At 33.5% G+C, this 19,681-nt stretch overlaps 1 protein-coding gene across 1 annotated transcript in view; it reads right to left on the bottom strand.

The window, feature by feature from the left end:
* Positions 1-2,469: 2,469 nt before the first annotated feature.
* Positions 2,470-19,681, bottom strand: part of APOOL (apolipoprotein O like) — a 73,871-nt gene continuing 56,659 nt past the window's right edge. Inside the window, exons 7-9 of the mRNA XM_037512222.2 lie at positions 10,387-10,497; positions 10,065-10,182; positions 2,470-2,631 (exon numbers count right to left, since the gene is read on the bottom strand). Of these exons, the coding sequence (XP_037368119.1) occupies positions 2,543-2,631; positions 10,065-10,182; positions 10,387-10,497 (318 nt within the window). The 3' untranslated portion in view covers positions 2,470-2,542. The remainder of the gene's footprint in view (positions 2,632-10,064; positions 10,183-10,386; positions 10,498-19,681) is intronic.

Below are 19,681 nucleotides of genomic sequence, written 5' to 3' on the forward strand. Positions count from 1 at the left end.
CCCACCTTGAGTAGCTGAAGTACCACTGCCACCTTTTTATCACTCTAGAACTACATTTCATTTCTGAGCCTCTGTAGCAATTTGGTATCAGCAGATACTACATATAACACTATTTTTATGTTTCTATAATTCCTAGTACAATATAAACCCTTTGATATGCTGTAATACTTTTTGTATCCTGTGTTTCAACCAGCATGGTAGAACATGAATTCCTACTATATACTAGGTATTTGATTTCATGGGCATAAAAATTACACAATGATTCAGTTATATTCACAAGGAGCCTGAACTGTGAAAAAACATTAAACAAGATTTAGTTTTATAATAAATCATATGGGCTATCATAAATATAAATGCCAAGGGAACAAATGAAAGAGCATCTAAATACTACCTTGGAGAACTGAGAGGTGACAATGGAATTAGGTTTGAAGGATGAGTAGGAAGTTGAAATGTAGAACAGGATGAGACAGAAAAAAATTCCAAAAGGCACCAGCATAGGGAAAGAAAAAAAGACTTAAGAGAATAAATCACATTCAAGAAGCAAGTGGCATATTTTAGATACATTGGCAGTAGGATGGGTGGGGGAAGGTAACCAAGAATTTAGATGAGCTGGGATCATATATGAAGGACCTTGCATGTTGTGCTAAGGTATCCTGATTTGACTGTAGGCAATGATGAGCCGTTGAAGATTTTGGAAAGGCAATTATTCATAATAGTTGGCAGAAAGACAATTATGCAATAATGACAGACAAGTTAGAATAGGAAGCTGACACTCAACACTGAACTCAAACTCAACATTCATTCCAAATCCTTTACCCCTTGTCTTTCTCAACAAAGGGAAAAATACTCTTCTTGTCAAGAAGAAAATCTTTTCAATATTCCCTGAACTGAGTGTGGCTGTATGACAAGCTCTAGTCAAGATACAGATGTCTTCTGAGGTGGCTTTAAGGAAGCATTTACTTTTCTGGTAAAAGGTCAGAAGCCACATGGGTTTCTCTAACCCTTCTTCTTCCTACTATTACATATATATATATATATATATATATATATATATATATATATATATATATGCCATTTTTAACCATGAGGTGACAAATCTACTCGCTAAAGAACAGAGTGGAAACAGAAAATGTCTAGGTCTTTGATGGCATCAATGAGCAACCTTACACTGATTAACTCCAGACTTTAAATAGACCCTTATTTATTTCAGCTACTTTTACTTAAAAGGCTAATATTATACTCCAGAAAAGTGATGAAGATGAGAGCAAAGATTACAGAAGGTAGAATAGATTTGAGACAGACATATGGAGAGAGAAATTTATCCTTAGGCATATTGACATTGGAGATATCTCTGGTATATCCCCAAGTAATAATTAGAAAGACAGTCATAGCTATGAAGAAATATGTGAACTGGAAATATAAATGGCTGACAACAGTGAAGTATGTTAAATGAAAGTGAGAGCATACAGAGTGAAAACAGAACCCAAAGAGCCTCAGCATTTTAGAATTAAGAATAACAAGAGAATCAGGAATCACTGAAAGCAAATGGAGAAGTTAGTTTCAAGGAGGAAGTGGACAAGAGAACTCAATGAATTATGGCAATCATAGGAAGAAAGAAAGACAGCTCAAGAGGAAAAGGCAGGGTTAAGGAAATGTTTTTGTTACACCTGCTTCTGAATAAAGAAGATCTGAAGCTATTTAGAAGTTGAGAAAAATAAGTGAAAATAGAAACCAAAGATTGAAGATTAAACAGGATGGAATATGGTAATGGAAAAGGGAAGGTATGTGATCAGTAACAAATAGAAGCATTAGTCTTAGAAAAAGGGGATGCATGACTGAAAGGAGGTATATCTTGTAATAGACAATTATCTTTGGCAGGTATAGGAGGCTTGAGAATAAAAGGTCTGAAAATAAAAGGTCTGTAATACATCCCCTGGGGAACAGACAAGTAAACCAGTAAGATTGCTTAATAGCATTGGTTGGGGAGTATGTACGGGGTGGTCTCATGTACCATAAGGTCCTCTTAAATAGTTACATGTTTTTGGACATTAAGAGGTGTTAACATTAACAAAACAAAGTCAAGCCCAAGTACCATAAAATATGAATATTTTATTCCAGAGCTGTGAACAAAAAAAGGGGGGGTGATACATCCTCCCACATACGATTCTAACTTAGCTGACATTAATTCAGTAAAGCTAAAGCAAATATATATGTGTATAAACATGTATATATATATACACATACATATTTTTTCATATTTCAATTTAATCCGCATTCAAATATTTACTCTTTTAAATAAACACCCTATAAAGTCATCAGATGCATCTTCGTACTTCTACTTCTGCCTTCCTCATAAATCATTTCATATTGCTTGAATTCAGTTTGTGTTTTAGTAACTTATGTGATTAGTCAACGATACATTAGAAGACATTAGGGAAAAACTTGGTTTAAGTTATACTCTATGTGTCACAGTTACCATTACATGATTTTTTAATTATTATTTGCAACTTCACACATCTTGTAGTTCTTTATGCAGACTATTTCAGCTTCTAGTGCTGTACATATCTACATCTTCTGGATGGGACTGCCCGTGATCCATGAGCTTGGGGTCAGGCATAAATTGTGTAGCACCTGATAAAAGTATTAAAATGAAAAAACAATTAGTGAGTCATTTAACAAAATTGTTGTTGGTACTGGGAATACAGCAGTGAACAAAACATATTAAAAAAAAACACCTCTGCCAACATAGATATAACATTCAAATTAGGTAACACAAACAAATTTATAAAACAAGTAAAAGGTATTATCAGATGGTGTGTTATGCAGAAGAATAAAGCAGGGAGGGGGATATGGAGTGCTTGAGTAATTTGCAATTTTAAATAAAGTGGCTAGAGAAGCCTTCTGTAAAGGTGATATTTTAGCAAAGGGCTGACGGTGGTGAAGATATGAACCCTGTAGATATCTAAGGGAAATGCCTTAAAGGGTGAGCAGATGGACAGTATAATTGATCTGGCGTGCCAGAGAGACCACAAAATGGCCAATATGGCCGGAACAGAGTAGGCAAGATGTGATGGTAGGTACAGTGAGAATAAGAAAAGTGATCAGAAAGATAATACCAGGCCATATAGTCATGGTAAGGTTTTTCTCTTCTGAAATGAAAAGCTACTGAGCAATTTTGAGCCGAAGAGTGATATGTTACATTTTGAAAAGATCACTCTTGGTTTGGGTAAAAGAGACTCTAGGAGTGTTAGCTAGTTAAGGTAGAGAGCAGTTCCTAAGATAATTGAAGGTGGGACAACAATATACAGGACACCAGGAAAACACCCTCAGGGGGTAGATAAAACAACACTCAGGAACCACCTGCCTGGCAGAGGGAGGGGATGACTTTAAAGTCAGCAAGGTGGATACCCACACCTGATACTAATATATATGGTTTTGCCCGCCCCCCTGCATTGTGGGGGATGATGACCTTGACAGCTCCAAGTCCCATATAAGGGCTAAAAGCCCCCCACTCAATGGAAAAGCAGAGGCAAGACCTTGATTGGAAGACCCTGGCGAAGGTGGTACCTGTATATTGCTCAACACCATAAAAATATGAAACCCCACAGTGCTGCAGGCACCCCTGAGGACTTGAATTCTCTCCTGAATGTACTATTGCCAAATAAACTGACGGTTCACTTTGCCTGGATGTAGTTTTGAATTCTTTCCTTGCCTTAGTCAAGAACCAAGGACCTCTCATCCAGGTAACAGAGAATAAGGGTGGAAGTAGGGAGACGAGTTTGGAAGTTATTGTAGTACTCCACAAGAGAGATACTGATGAATTTAATTAGGGTGGTAGCAGTGGAGATGGTAGAAAGGGATTGTATTCTGGAGAACTTTCTGAAGGTAGAATAGAGATGATTTCCTAAATGAATTGAATATGTTGTCTGAAATTCTTTAATTTGAGAAAGTGGAAGAATTGAGTTGACATTTACTGATAGGGAAAAATGTGGCAGAAGGAAGGCAAATGAAGTTTTCAATGTGTTAAATGTAAACTGTTAACTAGATATCTGAGCACAGATGTTGCCTAAGCAAGTAGAAATGTGAGTCCATAGAGCTCAGGAGAGGCCTGGCCTGACCTGAAAGTTTTATAGTCCTAAGCTGAATATGCATTTAAAACTATAAGACTATATGAGAACATCTAGAACATCAGAGAAAGGGGGCAAGAAATGAGCCCTTTGGATACTCCAATTTTTTTGAAATTACGCAAATTAATGTAGCAGAGAAAATTGAGAGGGAAAAGCTAGTATGTGAGTTAAAAGAACTCAAGAGCATGTGGTATCCTACAAGCAAAGTGAAAAGATTATTTCAGAGAGGAGAGAATAATCACCTATGTTAAACGTTACTGATAGACTGCATAAGAGGGAGATGGAAATTCAACTCCTGGATTTGGCAATGCGTGTATCAATGGTGATTTTGATAAGCTGACTATGTGCCAGGCAAGGGGCTACATTATTTCCATGCATTATCTCTCAATACCACCATAAAATGGATGCTATTTTTATATTATCATTGCTTTATAAATACATAAATTTTAATTTATATGGGTTGAGAAACTTGACCAGTGTCACTGCACTGATAAATGATAAATGGTGGTCAAGACTGAATCCAGGTTTGTCTGACGCCTAACACAACAACAATGGCTCTTCTATAAAATGGGAGTTAGATTAGTAACAGTGTCATATGATTATTTTCAGTATTCAATACGATAATATGCATAAAGTGCTGCATGTAATACCTTTTATATGGTAATAAGTCAAGAAACAACTACTTTTGTACTTACAGGCATACCTTTATTGTACTTTATTGTACTTCACAGATACTGTTTTTTAAAAAAACAAATTGAAGGTTTGTGGCAACCCTGCATAGAGAAAGTTTATTGTCACCATTTTCCCCAACAGTGTGTACACACTTGGTATCTCTTTGCTACATTTAATAAAGGCATGAACATTGCTTTATTAGAGATAATGCCACTGCAGACTTAGTAGGCTATAGCATAGTGTAAACTTAACTTTTATATGCACTGGGAAAAGAAAAAATTCATTTGACTGGCTTTATTGTGACATTCACTTTACTGTGGTGGTCTGGAATCAAACCTGCAATTTCTCTAAGGTATGCCTGTACTTTGTGATATAAGATTAAAGATATTTTTCAGAAATTTCTTTTTATTTTAAATATGGTTTTCAAAATATGATTCATTTTTAAATAATTTTATTATATTTGGGAGTCTTTTTCCATAGAGGAATTATATTTCTGGTTTTACAATGAAAATTAAAGGGAGAATTCTTATACAATGATGCCTTTTACAATAATCTTTTAGGAAACATTTCCTATTTTATAATGTGATATAACTCTATGTAACATCACCACCAAATATATTTAAAAAAAAAAAAACAGATCACAAGTAATTAGTACACATGGTACCAATACAGCTCTCTATAGAATAGAGATTCTTAACCTGGTATTCCTCTGGTGGTCTGTGATAGAATTCATGTGAACTATGAGCTTGGATGAGAGAAATTTCTTTTTATTTTCATTAACCTTTGACTGAAAATGAACAGTGTCTTCAATAATGAATGTAGGCAACAAGTCACAATAATGTTAAGACCTCATATTTTGTCAGAAATAGAAAGATATTTTCCATTTATGCTGTAGTTGTAGCTATATCCAGATATTTATATTTATTACTACTTCAAAATTATAGCATATATCAAATATGTTAGATACTGTTGGCTACTTAAGGAAGTTCATATATTACAATGAATTTTATTTTATTAATGTAAAAATATTCTGAGAACGTGTCAGTAGCACTCACACTCACAAAAATTGAGAAACTGCTTGCTAGGGGTTCTGTCTGCTTTTATCTCAAATGTACTTTTACTGCTAAGTGGTAGGAGACTTTGTTCAGTATAAATGAAGAGTGTATTACCAAAAAAAGTTTTCTTTATTAAATACATAAGCATGTGACAAAAATATTTTTATATAACTGAATGAGTCTAATTGTTTAACAATGCCATCATCTGACTGAATTCTCTAGTACTTCCACATACTTCCTTAATTTATATTTTTATAGTAAGTTTGGGAAATAATTCAGCTCACCCAAATTTGAAAGGTCTCTGCTTTAAGATTGCTACTTCTCAAACTGAAGCTGAAAGGATTCAAATTTTTAATTTACTGATAGTTTATTTCAGTTTTTATTAACTAGAGGAATTGTATCAGCATTCCCTGCTTGGGGGCCTCACCTCTGAAGATGCTATAATTCTTGGATCGAGTGATTTTGGAAAAAAACCCAATTGTGATATGTGTTCTTCTGGCTTAGAACCACTTAGAATAAATCATTTGATTTCTGCCTTTAAAAAAAGATTCATCTTATTCTGATCTGAGTAATTAAGGATTATATCTTGCCTCTTAGAAATTTTTTCACCCCTTGAAGCAATGTGGCCTGTGGCTTGTCTACTGCAATAACAACCCAAAGAACAAGCCAACAGATCTATTTCCTCTGTTGTGATATAAAGTAAAAAACTGTGTCATTTCCCTGGGAGATGGAGTTATCCCAAATAAAGGAAAGTAAAATTTAACATTCTGTTGGTAAAAAAAAATACAACAAAACACTCTTCACCCCTTGAGCTGATTAAAAGCTCTCTGCCCAAAAGGATAAGAAGATATAAAACTCTTCTTGAATCTCAATCCCATAAACCATTATAATATTTTCCTTTTCTCTTTATCATATCTTAATCACTAATAAAAACATTTTCTACTTAATTTGGCAGACTTTGCAAAATTATGGTATTATAACAGAAAATGAATAAAATGTTTCAAGTTATTGTAAAACTGCAATGGATTATTGTCTAAAATAGCCATGAGGTAGGATGTTTACTGATAACTTATTTCACACATTATCTCATTTATATTTTAAGCAAGTTAGGTACCAAAAAATGGAACAGATCACTAATTGCTGTGAGGTTAGGACTGTTAGAAATTCTGTTTTTGTTTCTTTTATTAAAAAATTGGGATGATATCCAGTATTCAGCTTCACAGTGGCTGGAACACTTAAAGGGACAAGTTATTGCAAAGTGCATTGTCACACTTTATTCTATTTGCCTTTTTCCCTATTAACCAGTATTCTTAATTTCAGAATTAAGACCTGTCTTTTTCAATTCTAGAAAATCCACTTGATTTTTTGATAGATTCCAATACTATGTGAAATTTTCCATCTGTTCGTCCATTAGGCGCATCATATTTTCTATTTAATGTTAATCATAGTTACTTAGAAGCCCTTTTCTGCTAACTTCAATATTTAGATCAGTTATGGGTCTGCTGTTATTATTTTCTCTCTTTTGATTGTCAGTCACATATTCCTGGCATTTTGTGTGACTAATATTTTGTTTGTATAGTGGACACTTTGAATAAAAGCACCATGAAGCTCTACTAGAGAGTGACCCATTTCCTCTCTTAGGAAGAATGAAGTGCTTATCATCTTAATCCAATCAAGCAGTGAGCTGGACTGAAGTTTTAGTAAGAGACAGTCAACCTCCATTTTCTCTCTGTTCCTCAGGTGTGGCACTCCCAAGCTTCTGATTGAGAGATTGACAGGTTTCTATCTCCTTTGTGCTGAAAGACTGCAGGAAACTTGGTTTTGCACTGTAGAGGTTTCCAGCTTGGCTATTTAGTGTCCTGATTCATAAAAATCTGGCAAATGCATGATCTCTAGCAGTCACAATATGTAAGTGAATGAGTATGGCTGTGTTTTGATAAAATTTTATTTATAAACACTAAGATTTGTATTTCATATAATTTTCATTGACACAAACTTTTCCTTTTGATATATTATCAACCATTTAAACAACAGAGAAGCCATTCCTGGCTTGTGAAATGTACAAAAGTCGGCAGTGAGCCAAATTTGGCACAAAGGACACAGTTTGCCAACCTCTGCTTTATAAGGACATTGATACTGTGATACTGTCAGATTTCATTTTGCTTTTATCAGATTTTGAAGATGTGCATGTGTAATGTTACTACATTGCCAAATTTGTGATTACAAAATAACATAATTTTCACCATACATATATATGGATGATAGAGAACAACCAACCATACATTCAGAGCCATGATATACAGTTGAAGATTACACATAATCCATTCTGTGTGGATAAGTGGTGGCTATGACTAGGTTCTCCAGCTAAATGACATGTTTCCAAAATGCGCTTAATGAAAATTTGTTCATTGGCAAAATGACAAATTAATGTAGGCAAAGATAATGATATTTTCTAATACTCATTGAGAATTTATATGTGTTTGACACTGTATTCCATGCTTTATGTGTAATATCTATCTCATTTAGTTCTCAGAAAAACCATGTGAGAAAAACATTATTGTCCCTCTTTAAAATATTAGGTAACTTGCCTCAGATTATGGCTCTAGTAAATATTGGATCTAGGATACAGATTCAGGTCTTATTCTAAAATCTGTGCTCATAATCACTACTGTTTCTTTCCGTGTCTTGGACCTCTGGGGTTGCATGTGAAATGTAGAAATGGTGAACCCGAGGGTCTACTGTATAATTAACTCTAATGATATAGAATAAGGGTGAATAGCCCTAGCATATTTCTCTCCTCTATAGGACTCCTTGGAATGCTTTTTATATCCCACATTATCCATGACAGGCAGGTAAAGGGTTCTAGAATCCAGATGTGTGAAGAAAATACATTGGCTAAAGATTATTTGATCCCACTGTGAACATGTTTCATCTGCTCTAAGATACCATGGAATTGACAGGCATTTAGAAAAATAACCATATATATTATATACATATGGGAATAAAGTCAACTATAGATTACTCAGAGAGAATCTAAAAACTTTATAACTTACCTTGATTAGAATGGAGAGGTAACAGAAGGTAAAAGTAAAAGTCAAATCATGTTTGTTACTCAGTGATGTCTTTTATAAAAATTAAGTGAGAGAGAAGAAGGCTGAAATCAGAGATTAAACTACGGTTTTAAATTAGATAAACTATAGATAATGGAAAGAGCTTAAACTCTGGTGTCAGGAAGATCTAAGCTATTAAACACAACCTTGCTACTCATAAGCTATATCATTTTGAGCAACTCACTTAAGCTCTCTGAGTTTCAGTCTCTTCATCATAATATTATTCTAATTACATATATACCAGAGTTTTTTTTTTGTTTTTATTGTACTTTTAGTTGAGGGTTAAATAACATAATACAGTTTTTGTACTACAGTAGATGTTCAATAAAAAGTACATATTATCAGTATGTACTAACTTTCTACCTCTGAGTTGGCCCTATTTCCATTGCAATAAGAGAACTTAATGGTTAATACCATTCACAATGGACAGGGAGACAAACTAATGCATAACAGTAACTGGTGAGTTTATGTGAATACACTGTTAAAATGGTAGTAAACATTCTGTTAACTTTGTTTTTGATGACAGCAAAACCATGGCAGTATTTGCATAGAAGGCTTAATTGTCGCTGTTTAGTACTACAAAGTATTGATTACTAGTATCTACTACTAGCAAAGTTATTAGTATTAAAATTGGTACTGTTTTGACTATTTGATACTAAAAGTCTTCTTGGTAGCTAAACTAAATAAAACCAATGGTGGAAGCTGAGACTGAGAGGGGTGAATAGCACAAAAAAGAGAAAGTTGATATTTCTTCTGTGTAGATGTGCACATATTTATATCCTATAAATTGATAGAATTCAAAAAGGCACATTTTCCTCCAACCTGATTAAAAAGTTCACAGTTATAGAGTGACATTAAATGCTTCATTCACCCAACCTGCCAGTGATCCCCTATACTACCAAATTCAAAGATCTACGTTATGAACTGAGTCTTTAGAAAGAATCTCAAATACCTGAGTAGCTCATAACCTAGAAAGATATCAGATATAAGACAAAACATTTATGACGAAAATACTAAATAATGTTCAAACTACTATTTATAATACAATGAAAATTATTTAAGAAAAGAATGAAAACAAAATTGAACTATTCCAAACAAACCTGAGGTGGATTCTGACTTGGTCTTTGTTTCAGTGCTGTGTTCTGCTGGCAAAGGCACTGAGTGTCTCAGGGCACGAGTTGTTTTTGCAGGTATTTCTATTTCAGCGGAGCTTCCTAGCTGTTTACCAAAAAGATTTTTCCTTCATAAGTAAATCATATTACTATATGAATAAAATATACCAAAAACTGTAGCATGTGATGGTATTATGTTCCTTCATCTCCTTTCATTCTACATCTGACCTTTGTTTAATACTCCCATTATAAATCAACACCCACCCAAACAAAATTAAATATCTATCTTTTTGGTTCATTTAAACATTACCTTGTTTTTTCCTTTAGGTTCAGGAAGTGACTCTTTGTTATTTTTTGTCCACAATGATTTAACTTCTTCAAAAATTTGCTGACTTGTATCATATGCCTTTTTCCCAGTTACCTAATTAAGACAAAAAGTAAATCAAATAACATGTTTGTAAAAGTTAAAATATATTAAAATGTATCTTACATATTTCATATGAATACCAGGTTAGAATCAAAAGAAATAAATAGAAATATAGATATAAATCTCTAGATCAAATAACTCTCCATTTTCTACATTTTATATGAAAAATTATTTGCTTCCTGTAAAATACTAAAAAATTTATACATACCATAGTCACCCTTTACCTAGTTTCACTTTCTGCTGTTTCAGTTACCTGTAGTCAACTGAGTTGGAAAATACTACATATAGTAAGTTATTTTGAGAGACCACATTCACATAACTTTTTTTACTGTATATATATTTTACTAATTATTCTATTATTATTTGTTGTTAATGTCTTAACTGTGCTTAATCTATAAGTTAAAATTTATCAAAGGCACTAATAGGAAAGCATATAGTATACATATTATCCATGGTTTCAGATATCCACTTAGGGGTCTTGGAATGTATCCTTGAGGATCAGGTGGCGCTACTATAGTTAATACAACACCAAGAGTAAATCCTAATGTGTCAGTGATGCTGTTGCTGTAGTTGGTAATAAATTAATATGGAATCATGCTGAGCTGAAGCCCAGAAGTAAAACTATAAAGATTTATATATATATATACACATACATGGATATATACACCAGAAAAAATAATCTTATTTTATAGTCAACTTTTATAGTCAACTGTTTTTTTTATTTTTTTAAAGATTTATTTATGCACACAAGAGCTGGGGTGTAGGCCAGAGGTGTAAGGGGTTAGGGGATTCACCAGAGACAGAGGTAATAATGATGACTGTGGGTAATAATGATGTGTAAATGTAGGCTCATCAATTATAATAAATGTACCACTCTAGTGGGAGATGTTGATAACAGAGGAGGCTATGACAATATAATGACAGGAGTGTATGATAAATCTCTATACCTTCCTTTTAATTTGACTATAAGCCACTAACTTCCTTAAAAATAGTCTTATAAAAGGTATAGTTTTCATTCATAATGTAACAGGTAAATTTAAAATTGTAGCAATGTAACAGGGACTTCAGAAAGATGATTTAAAATAATAGACAGTTGAGGGGCCTCCCTGGTGGTGCAGGGGGTTAAGTCTTGCACTATGAAGCTATTAGCAGCCACTGCAACATGAGTACGACACCTGACCAGGGAGCTAACCCACATGGTGTAGCAGACCTCTCCTGTCTCTCCTGCCTTGCCTGCTGCTCCCTTCAGCAGTGTATTTCAGTAGATCTGCCTGTTCTGGTCCCCACACTGTCTCCAGTGAATCCTCTCACCCCTTGCACCTCTGGCCTGTACCTCAGCTCTTGTATGCATAAATAAATCTTTAAAAAAATGAAAAACAGCTGACTATAAAATGAGATTATTTTTTCTGGTGTGAGTGTGTGTGTGTGTGTGTGTGTTTAAATCTTTATAGTTACATTTCTGGGCTTCAGTTCAGCATAATTCCGTATTAATTTATTACCAACTACAGCAATAGCATCACTGACACATAAGGATAAAGGACCCATTTAAGATGCCACAAAGTTAATGCTTTCGCTTAAATTTGTATGGTGACTTCTTCAGTCATAAGCATCAATTAATTTCTCCAGAGAATAGTACTTTTTCCTTGGTAGAAGCATGAAATAAAAATTAACTATAAACACACTAAGACAGAGGCTAAGATGCTGACTGAATTTCTGAAGCTGCTGTTACTTTTATTTATTCAGTCACTTACATATCTATATAACTTTGGGGTTGCTGTAACTTTCTTTTTTTTTTTTTTTTTTAATTGCCCTGAATTCTGCTTTCTGGTTCTTTTAGAAAGAAAAGCTGTCCCACATGGAGATAACTTCACCCAACTCCAAGGCTAAAATCTAGAAGAATAGGAAGCACACTGTGCAGGTCCCTTCTTCCAAGTGTTGACTTCCTTCAGAAGCTGTGTGCTTGTTCACTCTTTAGTGCATACAGTTAGTTTTGAAGTTTAGCTTTATAATTCTTATCTGAGAGAGGAGGCAGTTGCGTGTCAGTCTGGGAGGAATGTAGTCACACTCAAAGTGGAATTTGACATCTGCCATTCTTAGTATTCACTGACATACTTATTTCACTGAGGGCGTCAGTGGTTAACATTTTATATCCTGAAAGGTATTTTACCTAATACTAACCTAAATTGTCAAACAGTATTTACATAGTCAATTTCTTACAATTGCTTAAGATTTCTTATTTTATTATGTGTTGTAGTCCAAGAATATAATAGAGATGATCAAAAATATAAATAATTCTGTATAAATTGTCTCATAGAGATCTTTCTAACAAACTGATTTTCCCCAAATAAAATATAACTTTAGAGGTTATGTGAGAAAAAATATTTGAGAACATCTGACTTTTTTTGCAGTAAATTCTCCATGGTTTGTGATGTAATTTTCATTTTGCAAATTGAAGAATTTTGTTATTTTCATTTTATTTAATTTGTTTATATGTAAAAGGTTATGTTTAGTGGTTTCTAAAAGAACAGATTAAAGATATATTATTTTTCAATTAACAAATGTTAATTGAATGTTCAAATGTTAACAAATGTTCAATTAACAAATGTTCAATTAACAAATGGTTCAATTAACAAATTAAAAAAAACAAATGTTTTCTTAGCATAATAAAGGGTTTTAGAATGCACTGCCTTTTCAGGTGTTGGTTTTTTATTTTCACTTTTTGTAAAAGGTAGAACCATGGTTTTTTTTTTTAAATAATAAATTTTATTTATATCTTCTTTCCCTTTGAAAATCTCCTGATTCCTTCTTCCAATTCTTTTCCCATATTTTTGTTTCTTATGGATTTTGTAGCTTCAACAGCTATTGATTTTTCAAGTTTTAATGAAGTTTTGGGGATAATATTGCCTCACTATCTCTAGAAAGTCAGTCACACACTGCAGAAAGAATGTATGTCTGTTTTCATCGTCCATTTACCAGCAGCAGTAGTATGACTCTTAAATCTTTGTCAAATTGAAAACTGATTCCTTCTTCCACTTCTTTTCCTCTACTTTTCTTATGGATTTTGTAGCATCAACAGCTATTCATTTTTCAAGTTTTAATGAAGTTTTGGGGAGCTTTCCAGGATTATACTTTCTATAAAAATATTTTTTAAAACTATGTTTTTCTTCCTTAAATAGAAATATTTTTATTGTTTTGTTAAGCATATTCCTACATTTAAGAAAAATCAATCAATCAATCCATTAGTATAAAATCTTCCTCCTCTAAACGTAAGCTTTGTTAACATTTGTGTGGATATTTTTATTCTTATATGTATATTACATATATATGCACATAGAAACAAATGAAATGTCCATATTTATAGATCTACCAAAAAAGATGACGTAGATTTATATGCAGTGACATGAGTAGAAGTCAGTAATTAACTTAGTTGAAAAAAGTGATTAAATAATAAATCATACACTACAATATCAATGATGTTCACATTTAAATTTTAAAATAAAATAGTTACTTTGCTTCATTTTTAACACAAATGGGATCACATTATACATATTATTGAGATTTAATTTCTTCAAAGCTTAACAATGTCACAGAAATGTTTCCATGTCAGATTATACACCTATTAAAAGGAAGTCGATTTGCTTCTTATTTTAATAGATGCATAGTTACTATTCTATAATGTAGTATTCATCGTTATAGTAGTATTCTACAATGGAAATACCACAATTTGTTTAACAAATCCCCATTGTTGAGTATATCGGCATTATGATTTCTTTAACAAGTCCCTTGTTGATGGTCATATGGCAGGTTTCCTTTTTTGAAGGGTGATTATATACATTATAAACATTCTGTGATGAGAACTCATGGTGTTTCCTTGGGACAAATTCCTAGATGTGAAATAACTGGAATAAGTATTACATATATTTTGATTTTGGATAATATTGCCTCACTATCTCTAGAAAGTCAGTGACATACTGCAAGAAGAATATATATGTTTTCTTAGTCCATTTACCAGGAGCAGTACTATGAATCTTTTAAATCTTTGTCAAATTGAAAATCTAAACACTAGTATCTAAACAATTTGCATTTATTTGATTCCTGATGAAGCATCTTTTACATATTAGGTGATTTATGTTTATTATTTTGTGGATTGCTTGCTCATATACTTAATTTTCTTAGAGGGCATTCATTTTTTACTGATTTGACTAAACTGGCAAGGCAAAGCAAAAACAATTCTTACACTATGAAAAATATACTGATCATCAGAGGAAACAAAGGGGAAGATAGGACATGATAGGGAAGGAAGGGGGTAGGACATTGGCCCAGGAGACTGGTAGAGGGGGAATGAAGCATGCACACATATGGAAATGTGAAAATATATCCCCCAAATATTTTTTAATATTATACTAATTTTTTCCCAGTATGACATGTAAATCAATACATTAAATTTCACCATTCGGGTGCAATCAAAATAGTTCTCCCACCACCAAAGTGCCCACATTTCTCCACCATGCTCTTCTTCCCTCCACCCTGTTCTCTACTTCCCCTGTCCCTCACCATTTTTCTCCCCTCCTGGGGGTCTCAAATCTACAGTCTGCTTCAAGTCTTACAGTTTGTCTTTGTCTAAACCTTTGATTAGTTTCTCTAGATTCCGCATATAAGTGAAACTATCCAGTATTTAATTTTCCCCTAGCTCACTTCACTTAGTATAATCCCTTCCAGATCCACCCATATTGCTTCAAATGTCATGAGTTTATCTTTTTCTAGTAGTATTCCTTTGTGTATATTTACCAAATCTTGATCCACTCATCTGTTCTGGGGCCCTAAGGTTGTTTCCATGTCTTGGCTACTGTAAATAGTGATGCTCTAAAACTAGGAGTGAAGGTTTCCTTTTGAAATAGTAATTTTAGTGATATCTGGATAACCAGGATTAGAACTACTGGGTCACATGGTAAGTCCATTTCTAGTATTTTATTTTATATATATTTTACATTTTTCATTCTTGCATAATACATTCAATTCTCACCCCCCCTCTTTTGACCTTACTCCCTCCTCCCCTCCTCTCCCCCATAGTGTGTTTCTGGTTTATAGTTGCTTGTTGATTTTGAATTTTACTTTATTATAATTAGTCTTTTTCTTGGACCCTTATTTAAGTTTTCCAAATTTCCTGCTAGGTATTTACCCAAAGGACACAGAAACATTAATTCAAAAGGGCACCCGCATGCCTATGTTTATAGCAGCACTATTTACAATAGCTAAGCTATGGAAACAACCCAAATGCCCAAAAATAGATGACTAGATCAAGAAGATGTGGTACATATACACCATGGAATATTACTCAGCAATCAAAAAAGATAAACACATGCAATTTGCAGCAATATGGATGGAGCTGGAAGGGATCATGCTCAGTGAAATAAGCCAGAAAGAAAAAGAAAAATACCAGATGGTCTCTCTCATAGCAGGAATTTAGAAAACAAAACCATTTCTAGTATTTTAAGGAATCTCCACACTTCTTTCCATAGGGGCTGGACCAGTCTACATTCCTACCAACAGTGTAAAAGGGTTCCTTTTTCTCCACACCCTCCCCAGAACTTGTTATTTGTGGTATTTTTGATATGGACCATTCTTACCGGTGTGAAGTGTATCTCGTGTTTTAGATTTGCATTTCCCTGATAAGTTATGATGAACATTTATTCATGTGCCTGTTAGTCATATGCATGTCTTCTTTGGAGAAGTACCAAAGTTCTGCTCATTTTTTGAATGGTTGGTTTGTTTTCTTTTTGTTGAGTTGTATAATCACTTTGTAACTCTTGAGTATGAACTCCTTACCATATGTATGGTATGCAAATATTTTCTCCCATTTATTAGTGTCTTTTTGTTTTGATCACTATTTCTTTCATTGTTCAGAGGCTTTTTAGTTTGATGACATCCCAGTTTATTTTCTCCTTTGTTTTCTTTGCTGCTGGAGATGAGTCTGCAAAGATGTTTCTGAGATTTATATCATAGTGTTGTGCCTATGTTTTCCTTTGTATATTTTATGTTTTCAGGGATTACATACAAGTCTTTTATCCATTTTGAGTTGATTTTCATGTATGGTGTGAGATAATGGTCTAGTTTCATTCTTTTGCATGTGGCAGTACAATTTCCCCAGCACCATGTATTGAAGAGGTTTTCCTTGTTCCAGTGTGTATACTTCACTCTTTTTCATAGATTGGTTGTCCATAAACATGTGGTTTTATTTCTGGGCTTCCAATTCTATTCCATTGGTCTATGTCTCTGTTTTTGTTCTAGTAGTATGTTGTTTTAGTCATCATGGCTTAATAGTATAGTTTGAAGTCTTCATTTGATTCTTTAATTTCCCCCCTTTTCAGTCAGGAGAGCTTTGTCTATTTGGGATTTTTTTGTGGTTCCATATGAATTTCAGTATTCTTTTATTTACTTCTTTGAAGAATACCATTGGGATTTTTATTGGGATAACACTTAATCAATAAATTGCTTTTGGTAGGATGGACATTTTGACAATGTTGATTCTTCCAATCCATGAGCAGGGTTTATCTTTCCATTTTTTCATGTCTTATTCTATTTCTTTTAGCAATGTTTTACAGTTTTCCCTGTAAAGGATCCTTCACCCCCCCCCTTTTTTTTGTTAGGTTTATTCCCAAGTATTTAAATTTTTTTGGTGAGATTGTAAATGGGATGGCTTCCTTAATTTCTTCTTCTACTTCATTATTTTATATAGGAATGCAACTGATTTTTGTATGTTTATTTTGTAACCTGACACTTTGCTGAGCTCATTTATTTTTTCAATTAGTTTTTTCATGGAGTCTTCAGGGTTATTTATGTATATTATCATAACATCTGCAAATAATGATAGTTTTCTTTCTTTCCCAATTTGGATTCCTTTTGATGCTTTCTCTTGCCACTTTCTCTAGCTCCCACTTCCAATCCTACGTTGAATAGTAGTGGTGAGAGTGGACGTTGTCTTCTACCAGATCTTAGTGGAGAGACTTTCAGTTTTTCACTATAGTGAATACTAGCTGTGGGTTTGTCATATATGGCTTTTATTATGTTCCAATACATTCAATTTATGGCCAGCTTTTCAAGAGTTTTCATCATAAATGGAAGCATATCAAATGCTTTCTCAGCATCTATTGATATGATCATGTGCTTTTTTTCTGTTTTGACGTGGTATATTACATTGATTTTCGGATGTTGAACCATCCCTATGTTCTTGTTATGAATCTTGCTATGAATGGTCATGGGGTATAATCTTTTAATGTTTTCTTGGATTTTGTTTGCTAAGATTTTATTGAGGGTTTTGTATCTATCCTTAGGGAGACTGGTCTGTAGTTTTCTTTCGTTGTGTTGTCTTTGGCATTAGTATAATATGTGCCTCATAAAATGTTTGTAAGAATTCCTTCAACCTTGATATTCTGAAAAAGTCAGAGCAGGATAGATATTAGTTCGCCTTTGAAGTTTTGGTAGAACCAACTGGTGAAGTCATCTCATCATGGACTTTTATTTTTTGGGGAGAATTGATTAGTTTCCATTTCCTTGCTTGTGATTGGTCTGTTATTTTATTTTTTCCCTATTCAATATTGGGTGATTGTACAATTTTGATAATATATGCGTTTTTGTCTAGGTTGTTGAATTTGTGTACATTTAAACGTTTGTAGCAATCTTATTATTTTATGAATTTCTGCAGTGTCAGTTGTAACTTTTTTCATTTTTGATCATATTTTTTAAGAGTTTTCTCCCTCTTAGCTAGCCTGCTAAAGGTTTGTATATTATTTATTTTATTCAAAGAACTATCTTTTTCCATCATTGATCTTTTGTACTGTCTTTTTGTTTTTTATTTTATTTATTTATGCTCTAGCTATTATTACTTGTTTCTACTGGCCTTAGGAATTTTTTTCTTCTTTTACTAGTTCCTTGAGTTGAGACACAAGGTTGTTTGTAAGTACTCTTTCTAGTTTCATAATGGTATGCATTGCTACATACTACCCTCTTAGAACTGCTTTTGCTGTGTCCCATGCATTCTGCAAGGTTGTGTCCTCATTATCATTTGCCTCACTGTATTTTTTAATTTCTTCTTTGATTGTGCCATTAACCCAGTGGTTGTTAAGTAATGTATTATTCACACTTCATGGATTAAAATATTTCCATGTTTTCATTTGCAGTTGATTTTTAATTCAGTACCTTTATGGTAAGAGAAAATAACTTCATATATTTTCTACCTTCATGGATTTGTTGAGGTTTGTTTTGTGACCCAGTGTGTGGTCAGTCCTGGAGAATAACCCAAGTGTACTTGAGAAAAATGTATATTTGGTATTTTTGGGTATAGTACCCTTTTAATGACTATTAGGCACATGGTCTAGGTCTTTCTTCTGGGAGATTATTTTCTGTCATGTTGATCTGTCCATTAGTGAGAGTTGGGTATTGAAGTCTCCAGCCACCTATGTATTTTCTCCATTGTCTGTTTTCTAATTTGATAGTAGTCATCTGATGTATTTTGGTGCGCTGTCATTTAGTGAGTATACATTCTTTTATATTAATTTTTTTTACATCATTGTTCATTTTTAAACATTTGCTTTCCCCCACCCCCTCAGCTGTAGTCCCCATAGTTTCTCTCACCAATGCACCATCACCTCAGACCCCTTTGCTCCTCCCTCCCTCACTTTTATTCTTCTCCCTCATCCTCCCCTGCAGAATGTCTCTAATTTATATTTCTCCATTTTTGCTTTGTTGTGTTTTGTACTGTTATTATTTTGTACTTTTTTTTTTTTTACACTGATATCTCATTTGGTTCCCCTACATTCCTGTAAGTGAAACCATCCGATATTTTTCTTTTTCCTTCTGGCTTATTTCACTGATCATAATTCCTTCTAGTTCCATCCAAGTTGCTGTGAATGGCATGACTTTATCCTTTTTGATTGTTGAATAATATTCCATTGTGTATATATGCCACATCTTCATGATCCAGTCATTTATTTTTGGGCATTTGGGTTGTTTCTAGGTTTTACCTATTGTAAATAGTGCTGCAATAAACATTGGTGTATAGGTGTTCTTTTAAATCAATGTTTTTGTGTCCTTTGGGTAGATCCCTAGGAGTGGAATTGCCGGGTCTTATGGTAGCTGCATTTTTAGTAGACTGAGGAACCTCCAGACAGCTTTCCATAGT

The sequence above is a fragment of the Talpa occidentalis genome, unplaced genomic scaffold, assembly GCF_014898055.3.
Source record: "Talpa occidentalis isolate TD23 unplaced genomic scaffold, MPIMG_talOcc4v2.1 talOcc4.15, whole genome shotgun sequence".
Taxonomy (NCBI): domain Eukaryota; kingdom Metazoa; phylum Chordata; class Mammalia; order Eulipotyphla; family Talpidae; genus Talpa; species Talpa occidentalis.